Source organism: Geotrypetes seraphini, chromosome 2 (assembly GCF_902459505.1).
Source record: "Geotrypetes seraphini chromosome 2, aGeoSer1.1, whole genome shotgun sequence".
NCBI lineage: Eukaryota > Metazoa > Chordata > Amphibia > Gymnophiona > Dermophiidae > Geotrypetes > Geotrypetes seraphini.
The window spans coordinates 296,952,559-296,966,663 of record NC_047085.1 but is presented as its reverse complement, the minus strand read 5'-3'; the positions used below and the strand labels follow the sequence as shown (position 1 = coordinate 296,966,663).

General features: G+C 48.1%; 1 protein-coding gene across 7 annotated transcripts in view; it reads right to left on the bottom strand.

Moving 5' to 3' along the window:
• The window catches only part of TRIO (trio Rho guanine nucleotide exchange factor), an 830,868-nt gene that overhangs the window by 312,312 nt on the left and 504,451 nt on the right, over nt 1-14,105 (bottom strand). For all 7 annotated transcript variants that reach the window (XM_033929852.1, XM_033929845.1, XM_033929848.1 and 4 more), the window contains one exon: nt 383-497. In XM_033929852.1, the coding sequence (XP_033785743.1) occupies nt 383-497 (115 nt within the window). The remainder of the gene's footprint in view (nt 1-382; nt 498-14,105) is intronic.

Genomic DNA, 14,105 nt, shown 5'->3' with positions numbered 1-14,105 from the left:
GGTGGTTTGTTTGTGAAGGAAGAGAAGGAGAAGAATGCTGGTTTAGAGGAGGTCAGAAATAGGGAAGCAAAGATGCTGACTTTGGGGTAAGGGGTTATAGGATGGCAGATAAAGAAAAGGGACCATCAAACAATCGGATCTTTGTTCAAGTTATCCAGCCCACAACAATAATCATCGCAAGAAAAAGGGGGTTATAAAGGATAATTTATACACCATCTGATTTAATAGATTCATTTACTACACATCAATATCACACATTGATGTGTAGAGTAAATGAATCTATTAAATCAGATAAAGAAAAGGGAGCAGCTGGAGTTGGGGGTAGAGCTGACTCCTCCCCTCCCCGCCCAAAAGCATTCCATTACTCCTAGTACCCACTTACTTTTTACTTGCTGCTCAGGGGCCTTTATGTGCGTTACCATCCCTGGCATGTTCACACTATTCCTGTGCAGGTACTTCAGGAAGACATCAGCATTCCTGCGAGCTAGTGTGCAGGCCTAAAACACAGAAAAAAGATGTGATGTTCATGGGTTGCATGGGTTCTTTTTGAGCACAGGTTGCTAGGTGATAAAAGCATATCCATTTTCTGACTTCTGATAATCAGATTGAGGGATGAAAGAAACCTAAGACTGATTTTGTTCCCTCACTGTGGAATAGCAATAACAGGAGTGGGATCCCTAGGATAGTAGACTTGGGGGTGGGTCAGTAGAGTGGGCAGACCTGATGGGCTATGGCCCTTATCTGCCGTCATCTTCTATGTTTCTATGAACCTCCAGATGACTGGTTCTAGAAGCCAATCTAAAAATCATATACACTGATGTGACCTCTAATTCCAAATTTGAAGGCGTATATTAAATTTTTAAGCTGTATCTTCAGAATGTGCTTTCCGTGTGGTTAGTTATTGTACCAACATGAATCTCATACTGCATCCTTTATCAACTCTCGTTGAAAATGATGTGTTCCACTCGTCACTGATCAGCTTTTTTAGTTTAGTATAGAACTTCATGTAAAACTTCACATGCATTCAACAATTCAATATTTTTTGATTGTTTTTAAACTTTTTATCACTTTGCAAAGTTATACGGCACTTTTTTGAGTGCTATCTGAATATCGGCTGAGGACTAGCTCTTCTGACATGTTTCACCTATATCAGCTGTATCAAGGATGTCCCCTAATTATGTCACTCCGGTTCATTCCCCAGTAATTTTCTTTTCTAGAAGCCGATATCATTAGACAACCACCACTACATTGTGTGACGTAAGCAACTTACAAACCTTTAAGTGACATTAAAGTGACAACACCCATTACTCATCATAGTCGTAGAAAGTGAAACTTAATACACACCGGTCATTCTTTTGTGGCTGAAAGCTTTGTTTAAGTTCATCCTCCACCCCCTTTCCTCATTTTAATAAGCAAATGCATAAATCACCTGGTCCCAGCCAATCCTTTTATTAGTGGTCTCTTCGCACTACCTTTTTGTTCCCCTATGTTTTGGTGCACATGCACCCACCTCCCTTCCCAGACAGGATGGAAGGGCTATTGCCCGGATGCAGGGAAACATTCAAAAGAGGAAGAGCTCAGAGCTTATCTTTGAAATGACTAAAAATTAACATTAAGCCATTTTTCTTGTATCTATTTAAAAAGAAAATTAGAGTGAAGGAGGAGGAGGAGATTTGAGTGAGGGGAGATGAAAAGGAGGGTAGGATAAAGAGTGGTTGAAGATAATGCTACTGAAAATATAAAAATTTGTGTGTGTTTGGGGGGGCGTTAATTTGTTTTGTCCCTCCTCTTCAGAAGATGAAATTCTGACAATAGAGAACCAGGGAAGCCAGTATTAAAAACCCACTTCTCCTATACCGATAACTCCTCGTGACCATGGGCAAGTGACATAGGACCCAGTCACCTGAGTGTGACATCCTCAGGGCGAAAGAGAGCCCTGCGGGTCTCAACCCCAGTCCAGCAGCCAGAAAACCAATTAAAAATAGGCCGAGAGGGTCGTCTTTTCTTTTGCCCTTTTTTCTCTTTTTTTAAATAAAGGATACTCCTAGCTCCGAGGAACCCTCCTTCCCCCCAATTCACACAGGGCCCTGACTTCACAGGCTTACCACAGCTACCATTTGCTGAAACTGAAAACAGACTGATTTTCAGAGGATTGCAAAGCCCACTCATAGATTTAATTTAAACTCAGTAGTTCTCAGTTTCCATCTGCTGGTAGGAGTGCATAATAACCATCTGTTCCGGTCTAGAGGGATTAAAGAAAGTAGCAAGTGAGACCTAATTTTGTTTTCTCCTATACTGATAACTACTTGTGAGCTTGGAAAAGTGATACCACTATATCCTGCTCTAGGGACTAATTTAAATCATCATTTATTAATCCAAGTTAACATGTTAATTCCCATTATTGCACGTTATTTTGTATTAACACACATTATTTTACGTAAAGCCCATTATTCTCAATGGGACCTCTTTACCGACTCATAACTCACATTAATGTAGGTTAGTAAATGAGGTCCTAGAATGTTAAATGCCTCTAAGGAAGGAAATAACTTTCATACCTTTATAAAAACACACCTTCATCTCAGATTTTAAAGTGATCAAATCTAAAATCCAAATCCAACATATTCAATAGCAATGGGCACTACCTAAGATTAGAGCTCACAGATGCTCAGCTGTTATCAGCTGTATTTACTGAAGAGGATATACACAGCATACCAGAAGCCAACAAGCTATACGCAGGAAATGAGGATGGGAAACTGACAGGATTGACAGTCAGCCTAGAAGAGATATGCAGGCAGATTGATAGGCTTAAAAACGATAAATCCCCGGGACTGGATGGTATCCATCCAAGGGTAATCAAGGAATTTAAAGGAGTTAAAGCTGAACTGCTTCAATTAATAGCCAATCTGTCAATCAAATTGGGAAGGATTCCGGAAGACTGGAAAGTGGCAAAAGTCATGCCGATCTTCAAGAAAAGTTCAAGGGGAGATCTGGGAAACTACAGACCTCGATACTGGGAAAGATGGTAGAGGCGCTGATAAAGGACCGCACCATTGATCACCTTGATGGACACAATCTGATGAGGACCAGCCAGCACGGCTTCAGCAAAGGAAGATCTTGCTTGATGAACTTGCTGCACTTCTTTGAGGGAGAAAACAGGCAGATAGACAAGGGTGACCCGGTCGACATTGTATATCTGGATTTTCAGAAGGTGTTCGATAAGGTCCCGCATGAACGACTATTTCAAAAAATTGCGAGCCATGGAATCGAGGGTGAAATACTCGTGTGGATGAAAAACTGGTTTGCGGATAGGAAACAGAGAGTGGGGGTAAATGAACAATACTCAGACTGGAAAAGCTTGGACCTGTGCTCTTCAAAATATTTATAAATGACCTGGAAATTGGTACGACAATCGAAGTGATTAAATTTGCAGACGATACAAAATTATTCAGAGTGGTGAAGATGCAGAAGGATTGCGAAAACCCGCAACGTGACATAAACATGCTTGAGAAATGGGCTACGACATGGCAAATGAGGTTTAACGTGGATAAGTGTAAGGTGATGCATGTCGGTAACAAAAATCTTATACATGAATACAGGATGTCTGGGGCGGTACTCGGAGAGACCCCCAGGAAAGAGACTTGAGGGTACTGGTCGACATGTTGATGAAGCTTTCCGCACAATGGGTGGCGGTGGCGAAAAGGGCGAACAGAATGTTAGGAATGATTAAGAAGGGGATCACAAACAGATCGGAGAAGGTTATCATGCCGCTGTACCAGGCCATGGTACGCCCCCACCTGGAATACTGCGTTCAGCACTGGTTGCCGTACACGAAGAAGGACACAGTTCTACTCAAAAGGGTCCAGAGAAGAGTGACTAAAATGGTTAAGAGGCTGTTGGAGTTGCTGTACAGTGAGAGGCTAGAGCAACTGGGCCTCTTCTCCCTTGAAAAGAGGAGGCAGAGAGGGGACATGATCGAAACATTCACGATAATGAAGGGAATAAACTTAGTAGATAGAGGTAGAGAGAACGAGAGGGCACTCTCTAAAGTTAAAAGGGGATAGATTCTATACAAACAAAAGGAAGTTCTTCACCCAGAGAGTGGTGGAAAACTGGAACGCTCTTCCGGAAGCTGTTATAGGGGAAAACACCCTCCAGGGATTCACAATAAAGTTAGACAACTTCCTGCTGAACCAGAACGTATGCAGGTAAAGCTAGTCTCAGTTAGGACACTGGTCTTTGACTGCTGGGCAAGATGGACCACTGGTTTGACCTAGCAGCAGCAATTCTTATGTTCTTATGTTATATTCTTATTTGGTGCTCATTGAGGATTTGGATTTTATAACAGGATGTCAATGTGAAACAGTTCAAAAAAGTGCCTTTTTTTATGAAGGCAACATAGGTGCCTATGCCTTATAAAATAGGTTCCAAGAATCAGCTCAAATAGCATCCGTGTAAACACATTTATACCTGCTCCAAATTAGTGTAAATGTGTGCCTGTCTGTATGCATACCCATATTAAACTACACACTGCAACTCTGCCTTTGCTCGACCTAAACCGTACCGTCACAAAAATTTACACATAGCTTGTATAAAGGTAGAGGAAGGAAAAGAGTTGAGGGGAGTATTTTATTGTTCCTTCCCCTTCCGGCATAAAAATGTTTGCCACAACCTTCAGTAGTTGTCTCACAAGACTGCTGCCGAAGGTCTTGACATCCATTTTGATGCCGGAGGCAGCAGGAGCAGGAATTACTCAGGATTACTCCTGCCTTGGTTAGGCTACTCTAGACCACCAGGGGTTAAGGTAAGCTGGAGGAGTAGGGTTGCTAATGGGTAGATCTGAGAAGGGGGGAAGGCAGAGTTCAGATGAAACTGAAAAACTTGGTTTGGTCAGTCTGTAAACAGTATGTATATGTGTAGTTAGGACTTCTGGATTTCACATATTTTCATTTACTAATTTGTAGAGTCCAAGGGCTGGATGCACTAAAGTCGGCGATAGTCGCTAAACCTGTTTTCACAGCTTTAGCGACAATCGCTGTTACCGACCCAATGCACAAAATGGCCCACCGTGTGTTTTTCCCCTCGATCGCCCATTTTCCGATCCAACCATGCAAATTATCTAAAAACCCATGTAAAATAGTCAAGTAATTGAAACACTAACATCGCTTGGCAATTCCAAATGGGGTTTTAGCGATCGTAAAAAAAACTATTAGTCTGTTTTTTCTTTCATTGGCAAAATATCTGTCCCATTTTTTTTTTTAAATTAAAAAAGTCCCCCACCACTGATGACGTCTCTCCCTGATGACCCCTAACAAACGCAGCAAACCCCGAGCCACTGTCCAAACAAACCCAAAACAAATGGCCACTCCCTACTGCCATTTCGATGTCACCCCTGCGGCAAACTGCAGGAGGGATGCCCATTCCCTCCTGCCATGAAGCCCCCATCCGTGTCAATCACCACCCTGCCAATCATCTCCTGCCTTCCCCCACCAAAAAAAAGGCAGGAGGGTTGCCCATCCACGAAGGCTTCCCCTTGCCAATCACCCCCCCCACACCAATTATCCTCTACCCTCCTCCCCCCACCCCCAAAACAAAGGCAGGATGATGTCCATTCCCTCCTGCCACCGGAGGCCCCCCTCATACCTTTTAAGTTGGGAGCAGGAGGGGCACTCAGTCCTGCCTTCTCCGAGGATGCCAAGTCTAAAATGCCAGGTCTTCCCCTCCCCGGTGCATCATGTGATGCACAGGGAGGGGCCTAAGGCCTTGATTGGCTCAGATGCCTCAGGCCCCTCCCCTTCCCTGAGTCAATCAGGGACATCCTTAGGCTCCTTCCCCCGTATCCCGGACACAAGGGGGAGGAGGCTAAGGTCGATTGGATTGACTGAGCCAATCAGGGACTTCCTTAGGCTTCTGAATTAACATATGCTAATAAACATTAGTACAGAAAGGCATGCATCAACTGGAGGTATTAATGTCTACTGGTACCGGCAAATCCCAGTCACTGGAAGTCCCACTCCAGACCTATATGTCAAAAGACAAACTTTGACATTAATCAACAGTGTTTATCTTCCTGCAATCTGTAGCTTTGGAGTCAGATACAGTCAAAGAGGGTGAGCTGGGGTAAAGTAGAAACAAGGCTGAAAATCCATCGATGATCACAGCAAGAAGTAAGGATGGAATTCTGAAGGCCGATGAACTTTGAAGAAAGTCTAAGTTACTTTTTCTTTTTATGTTTCTACTTTACTTATTTTTAAAAGAAAAGTATAGAGAGAAGAATTTGAAAAAGTTTATAAAAAATATAAGCGGGAAGGCAACTCAACAGAGAATCAAGAGATATGTCTTCTTCACGCGGCGGAAAATGAAAAACTGATGACCTTGCAGGCTGGCATCAGGTGGGAGGGTGCTTATGCATGCACTGTGCGGGCTTGGTGGGGCTTGAAGTGATACTACACTTTTCACTGTCCATGCCACGGCTCTGTGGATGACGTCACCCATTTGTGTGAATATGCTGCCTGCTTGTCTAAGGATAAATAGGATTCTGTACTGTAGCTGATGTACCACAGTAGTGCCAGACTTCTTGGGGGTGGGGGGGGGGGGGGACAACGACAGATGAGCCTGCCCGCAGTACCAAGGACCCAAATGCACTATCCTCTTGAGCCACCACATCCACTCTATGGAACCTCGTAAAAGTGTGCAGAGAAGACCAAGTAGTTGCTCTACATATTTCATCAGATGAAACTGCCAGGGACACTGCCCAGGAAGCAGCCCACTTCTAATTGAATGTGCTGCGACTGAGATTGGGGGTGGTTTACTGCAGGCAATGTAGGAAGAAAAAATTGTCATGCAAATCCATCTGACAATTGAAGACTTGGAAGCTAGCCTCATCTTTATTGGCTGGTTAGCACAAAAAGGTGGTTGAATAGCCAGGAATCATTGGTCCTCTCCAGGTAGTGAAGTAAGACTTTACACACATCCAGCTTCCACAAAATCCTGTGCTGTTTTGCCGAACCCGTAGAATGAAAGGCGGGTAAATGGATCTCTTGATTGACAGGGAAGGCTGAAATTACCTTCATTAGACAAGAAGGAACCACTGGACTCTGCAAACCTGAGCAACGGTTCTCTACAGGAGAGAGCCTGTAACTTTGAATTTCGCCTCATTGAGACTATGGCAACCAGAAACATGGTCTTAACTGTATGATCCAAGAAGGACGTGTCTAACAGAGGCTCATGCAGAGTCCGAGATAAACCCTTGAATGACATTAAGGTCCCAAGACAGGAACGGTCAACGCACTGGATGATACAATCTGAGCGCCACCCCCCCCCCCCCTACAAAAACCGAGTGATGTCTGGTTGAGATGCCAGTGACTGCTTACCTCTTTGAGCCCTAAAGCATGAGAGGCCAGCCACCTATACCTTGGGAAATGAAACTACTATGCCTTTTACTAGTCTAGCCTGCAGGAATGCTAGGATCACCAGAATAGAAGTCCGAAAAGGCCTTTCAGGTCTTCGCATAAGCCGCAAATGTTGCAGGCTACTTCACTCTCAGAAGGGTTGCAACGAATATCTCCAAGTAACCTCTACGAGTTACAGACGTGCGCTCAAGATCTATGCCATAAGACCAAAGTGCTCTGGATTCTCCATGGAAACTGGGTCATGGCTGAGAAGCCCTGGATAACATGCAGCTTGAGACACCTGACTCTTTGTAGTCACACCAGATCCACACACCAACATTGACAGGGCCATTCCAGAGCCACCCGTATCACCAGACCCTGGTGACTCATGACTCTGTGGATAATCCGGCCTAACATGGCCCATGATAGGAACACATAGAGAAGACTGTGGGCCAGGGCTGAACCAGGGTGTCCAGCCCTGTGCTTCCCAGAACAGTTCTTCGACTAAAGAAGCAATCTGCCTCTGTGTTCTTGGCTGAGGCCATGCGATCTAGTTCTGGTCTTCCCCAGTGCCGAACAATGATGATGAACACTCTTTGGGACAGTGACCATTCCCCATGGATCAAGAGTCTGCTTCATGAGAAAGTCAGCCTGGACGTTCTCTACTCTTGCCACGTGGGCAGCTGAGAGAGCCTGTAAGTGAACTCCCGCCCACTTGAACATCATTTGCGCTTCTAGGCCCTCCCTATCTGTTCACATAAGCTATTGTGGTGGCATTGACTGCTTTTCCCATCAGAAAAATCTGCAACTCTTTTAGCACCAAATGAATGACTCTCAGTTCCAGATGATTAATGGACCACTTGCTTTCTGATGGGGTCCATTTTCCCTGAAGAGGGCGACTGCAACAGTGGGCTCCCCAGCTGCTCAGGCTGCCATTGATCATGAGCGTCATTCATGAGGTGATTCTGAGGGGCATGCCTCTCGATAAGACATCCCCTTGGAGCCACCAACATAAGCTGTGTCTTGCCTCCCATGACCAGGGGAAATACATCTGCAGAGAGTGTCTTTGCGGGCACCACCTGGAGAGAAGAGAGTCCTGGAGTGGATACATATGTGCTCTCGCCCAGGGAACAACTTCCAGGGAGGCCGCCATTGAGCCCAGGCCATGGGAAATCGGAAATGCTAAGATCTCTATGATCTGCTTCCTGAGCTTCTGTTTGCGTGGCTTGGGAAGAAAAGCTTGGCCTTGTACAATGTCAAAGCAGACTTCCAGATATTCCAGGCACCGAGTTGACTATAGCTGATTTTTCCAGAAGTTAACCATCCAGCCAAGTCTCTGGAAAAGAATCCACCACCTGCTGTATAGCGCACTCACCTTCCTAATGTGAGGGGGCTCTGATTAGCCAATCGTCCAGGAAAGGTTGAACCTGTATGCCCATTCTGTGAGGTAAGCCACAACCACCACCATCATCTTGGTAAAGGTGCATGGGGCTGTGGCCAATCCGAAAGGCCACAGAAGAACATGGAATCTAAGATATTTTCTGTAGTCTGGAAAGATGGGAACATGAAGATTTGTCTCCATTAAATCCAAGGAGGCTAGGAATTCCCCTGGAGCAACCACTGTGATGACTGAACAGGAACTCTCAGAGCCTCGTTTATGGACTTTAGGACCAATATAGGTCTCCAATCTTCTGTGCCTTTATTGGGCACTATGAAGTATATGGAGTATCTGCCGGAGCCTGATTCGTCTTCAGGAACTAGTTCTATGGAATGTATGTCCAAGAGTTGTTATATTGTCACTCGGATCCTGGCCTCCTTTTCTAGACGATCTAGATCTGGATGAGGGTGAGAAAATTCTATCTTGTGCCCTTCTTGAATAATGTCCAAAACCCAACAGTCTGATAGATCTGTTCCCATTCCTTTCAGAAAGCCAACAGCTGCCCGTCGACCTACTGTCATTGTGGCTTTTTGGTGCCTGAACCACCGCATGAAACCGAAGGTTGCTGGTGTCTGTAATTGCCCAATCTCTGACTGATCCCCTGGAAGGGCCTCTGGGAAGAGGAACCAGAGGAAAACTGTGATATCTTCAAGAGGAATGAAAATTCCTCCTGCTATCCCCACCAGAATGTTGAACCCTGCTGTCTGGGAGGGATTTTGGATGGTGGTGTGTCATGCTGGCCATGAGGTTGTCCAAACTTTGCCAAAAAACACCTGCTCCTTAAAGGGCAATCTGCTGAGAGTTGCTTAGGAAGCTGAATCACCCACCCACTATCTAATCCAGAGCATCTGGTGGGCAGAAACAGTATAAGCCGAAACCTTGCTCATAACGCTAATGACATCATAAAGAGCATTGGCCATATAATCCACTCCTTCCATAATTATGTAGAGACAGGCGTCATCCAGCTCTGAAGTACTACGCTGCAACCTGGTATGACAGACCCATGCCACAAAAAAGCACAGTTACTTACCGTAACAGGTGTTATCCAGGGACAGCAGGCATATATTCTCACATGTGGGTGACGTCATCTACGGAAACCCGATGCGGAAGCATTTTCAAGCAAACTTGATTGAAGATTTAAGTTTGCTCTGCTGCTCCACGCATGCGTGCCTTCCTGCTCCACTAGGGGGCGCATCCCCTCGTGGTCTCCAGTTCACTTAACTAGCAAAGAAGCCAACCTCGGGGAGGTGGGCGGGTTGTGAGAATATATGCCTGCTGTCCCTGGATAACACCTGTTACGGTAAGTAACTGTGCTTTATCCGAGGACAAGCAGGCATGATATTCTCACATGTGGGTGACCTCCAAGCTAACTGAAAAGGGATGGAGGGAAGTTGGCAATTTAAGCAAATAGATTTCGCAATACCGATTGGCCGAAGCGGCCATCGCTTCTGGACAGTGAGTCCAGACAGTAGTGGGAGGTGAAGGTATGAACCGAAGATCACGTGGCAGCCTTGCAGATTTCCTCAATAGGTGTGGACCTGAGGAATGCTACGTAGGCTGCCATCGCTCGGACCTTGTGTCCCGTTACTCGACCATGCAGCGCGAGACCAGCCTGAGCATAACAAAAGGAGATGCAAACGGCCAACCAGTTGGACAAGGTGCACTTGGAAACTGGGTGACCTAACCGGTTTGGGTCGAAAGACAAAAACAATTGTGGGACTTTCCGGTGTGGTTGAGTGCGTTGGAGGTAAAAGGCCAACGCTCTCTTGCAGTCAAGAGTGTGGAGCGCCACCTCTCCGGGGTGAGAGTGGGGCTTGGGAAAAAACACAGGTAAGACAATGGACTGATTGAGATGAAAATCAGACACTACTTTAGGCAGGAACTTTGGATGAGTGCGGAGTACCACCTTATCATGATGGAATACAGTGAAGGGTGGGTCCGCTACCAGAGCTTGTAGTTCACTAACCCGCCGGGCGGAAGTGAGCGCGAACAGGAAAATCACCTTCCAAGTGAGGAATTTTGGATGGCATTTGTCTAGGGGCTCAAATGGAGGTTTCATTAGTTGAGCCAGAACCACGTTAAGGTCCCAAACCACTGGAGGAGGTTTGAGAGGAGGGTGGACATTCAGAAGACCCTTCATGAAGCGAGAGACTAAGGGATGGAGCGAGAGGGCTTTTCCTTCCAGGGGCTGATGAAAGGCCACGATCGCACTGAGGTGTACTCGAATGGAGTTGGTCTTTAGGCCAGAATGAGATAATTGAAGTAAATAGTCCAGGACCAGAGGGATGGGGACCGACACCGGGTCCTGGCTGTGAGAGGAGCACCAGGCTGAGAATCTGGTCCACTTTTGGGAGTAGCAGGTTCTCGTCGAGGTCTTTCTAGAGGCCTCCAGTATCTCCTTGACTGACTGGGACACGGGGAGAGAAGTCAGGGGGAAAGAAACCAAGCATTCAGATGAAGAGATTGAAGAATGGGATGTAACAGCGAACCCTGACCCTGTGATAGTAGAGAGGGAAACCGAGGCAGAGGTAGTGGATCTCTGACGCTGAGTTGGAGCAGAAGGGAAAACCAAGACTGGCGTGGCCAGCGAGGAGCAATCAGGATCAGGGTGGCTTGCACCGTTTTTAGGTGGACCAGCGTCCGCAGGATCAGGGGAAACGGCGGAAACGCGTACAGAAACCTTCCCTCCCAGTCGAGGAGGAAGGCGTCGGCCTCGAGCCGGTCCGGGGAGTACATCCGGGAGCAGAAGAGAGGCGGCTTGTGGTTGTGGGGGGATGCGAACAGATCTATTTGAGGCGTCCCCCACTGTTCGAACACCTGTCGTAGGGTCTGAGAGTGTAGTGACCACTCGTGTGGCTGGAGGAGGCGGCTGAGTCTGTCCGCCAGACAGTTTTGTTCTCCTTGTATGTACACCGCTCGAAGGAAGGTGTTGTTGGAGATTGCCCATTTCCAGAGGCGCAGGGCTTCCCGACAAAGGGACCAAGACCCTGTCCCCCCCTGTTTGTTTACGTAGTACATCGCTACCTGTTTGTCGGTTCGGATGAGAACCACCCGGTCGTGGAGTAGATGTTGAAAAGCTACAGCTGCGAGATAGATGGCCCGAAGCTCTAGCACGTTGATGTGGCAGCGACGGTCCTCTGCTGACCACATCCCTTGAGTGCGTAGGCCATCCAGATGGGCTCCCCAAGCGTACTCCGACGAGTCCGTGGTGAGTACCTTGCTGTGGGGTGGGGCGAGGAAGAGCAAACCTTTGGAAAGATTTGAAGAGTCGGCCCACCAGCGGAGCGATCGTTGCAATGAAGGAGTCACTGTCACGGGACGGTCGATCGGGTCCCGGTCTTGACGCCATTGAGCGGCCAGGGTCCATTGAGGGATTCTCAGATGGAGGCGGGCGAAGGGTGTGACATGGACGGTGGAGGCCATGTGGCCCAGGAGAGTCATCATCTGTCGAGCTGATACCGAAGTCAGCAGGGAGATCCTTCGACTCAGACTTACTAACGCCTCTAGGCGCGGAGGGGGAGGAAGGAACGGAGGCGAACCGTGTCCAGCGTGGCCCCGATGAACTGTAGGGACTGCGAGGGGCGTAGTTGGGATTTTGGGAAGTTTATTTCGAACCCCAGACTCTTTAGGTAGATAATAGTCTGTTGGGTCGCTGAGATAACCCCTTCCCTGGACGGGGCTTTGATCAGCCAGTCGTCCAGGTAGGGGAATACCTGAAGGCCCTGGGAGCGTAAGGTAGCAGCGACCACCACGAGGCACTTGGTGAAGACTCGAGGTGACGATGCTAGGCCGAAGGGGAGGACACGGTATTGTAGGTGCCAGTCCCCTACCTGAAAACGCAAGAACTTGCGGTGGGCGGGGTGCACCGGGACATGTGTGTACGCCTCCTTCAGATCGAGGGAGCAGAGCCAGTCGCCCTCGTCGATCAGGGGGTAGAGGGTCGTTAGGGAAAGCATCCGAAATTTTTCCCGTACCAGAAATTTGTTGAGGCGTCTCAAGTCTAGTATTGGGCGTAGGTCTCCCTTTTTTTTCGGTACCAGGAAGTAACGGGAGTAGAAGCCTTTCCCCTGTTGATCGGGGGGAACCTCCTCCACTGCTCTCAGGCGAAGCAGGTCTCGAGCTTCAGAGAGGAGCAGGGGTAGCTGCGTCCGGTTGGGAGGGCAATTCCTTGGAGGGTTGTCTGGAGGAATGGCCCAAAAGTTGAGAGAGTATCCTGATGAGATCACGCCAAGGACCCATGCGTCCGACGTGACTTGTTCCCAGCGAGGGTAAAAGGCTTTGAGGCGACCTCCGATGGGAAGGAGGCCTGGGACTATGGCGGAGGGGGCCCGCCCCCTTCCGCTTATCCCGTCAAAAGGACGGGGATGGTTTGGTAGTCGCAGGTGGTTGGGACTTGGGTAGAGCCCGATGGTGGGCCTGCGGGCGCCTGGGTGGAGGCCGCGAGAAGGCAGGAGTGGATTTTTGTGGGTATCGGCGCGGAGGGGCCCTGAACGGCCTGGACGCGGTCGGTTTAGGCTTTTGCCGGACGAGGGAGGCGAACGAGCGTTCGTGTTCGGAGAGGCGTTTTGTAGCCGCCTCGATAGTGTCATCGAACAGTTCTTTTCCCACGCAGGGGAGGTTAGCCAACCGGTCCTGCAAGTTGGGGTCCATGTCGACCAGGCGCAGCCAAGCTAGTCGGCGCATGGCGATAGCAAAGGCTGCCTCTCTGGAGGAGAGTTCGAAGCCATCGTAGGCCGCGTGGAATAGATGGAGGCGCAGGTTGGAGAGGGCCTCTAAAAGCAGGCCAAACGCTCCTTGCTGGGAGGCCGGTAGGTCAGTCTCAAAGGCTCTCAATAGTCCAATGAGATGTTTGAGGTAGGATGTGAAGGTGAAAGTGTAGCTTTGCACCCTAGAGGCCATCATTGCATTTTGATATAGTCTCCTGCCGAACTTGTCCAGGGTTCGGCCTTCTCGGCCTGGGGGGACCGCAGCTGAGACCCGGGATGGGTGAGCCTTTTTCAAGGAGGATTCTACTAGCAGCGACTGGTGGGAGAGCTGTGGTTGTTCGAATCCCGGGTAGGGTACTGTGCGGTACTTGGCCTCCATTTTGGAGGGTACGGCTGTGACCATGTAGGGGGTCTCCAGGTTCCTGAAGAAGGCCTGTTGGAGTACCGGGTTAGGTGGTAAGCGAAGGGACTCTCTGGGCAGTGATGGCATATCCAACTCCGCTAGGTACTCCTTAGAGTATCTGGAGTCGGACTGGAGGTCTAAGTCCAAAGCGTGGCCCATGTCCTGGACAA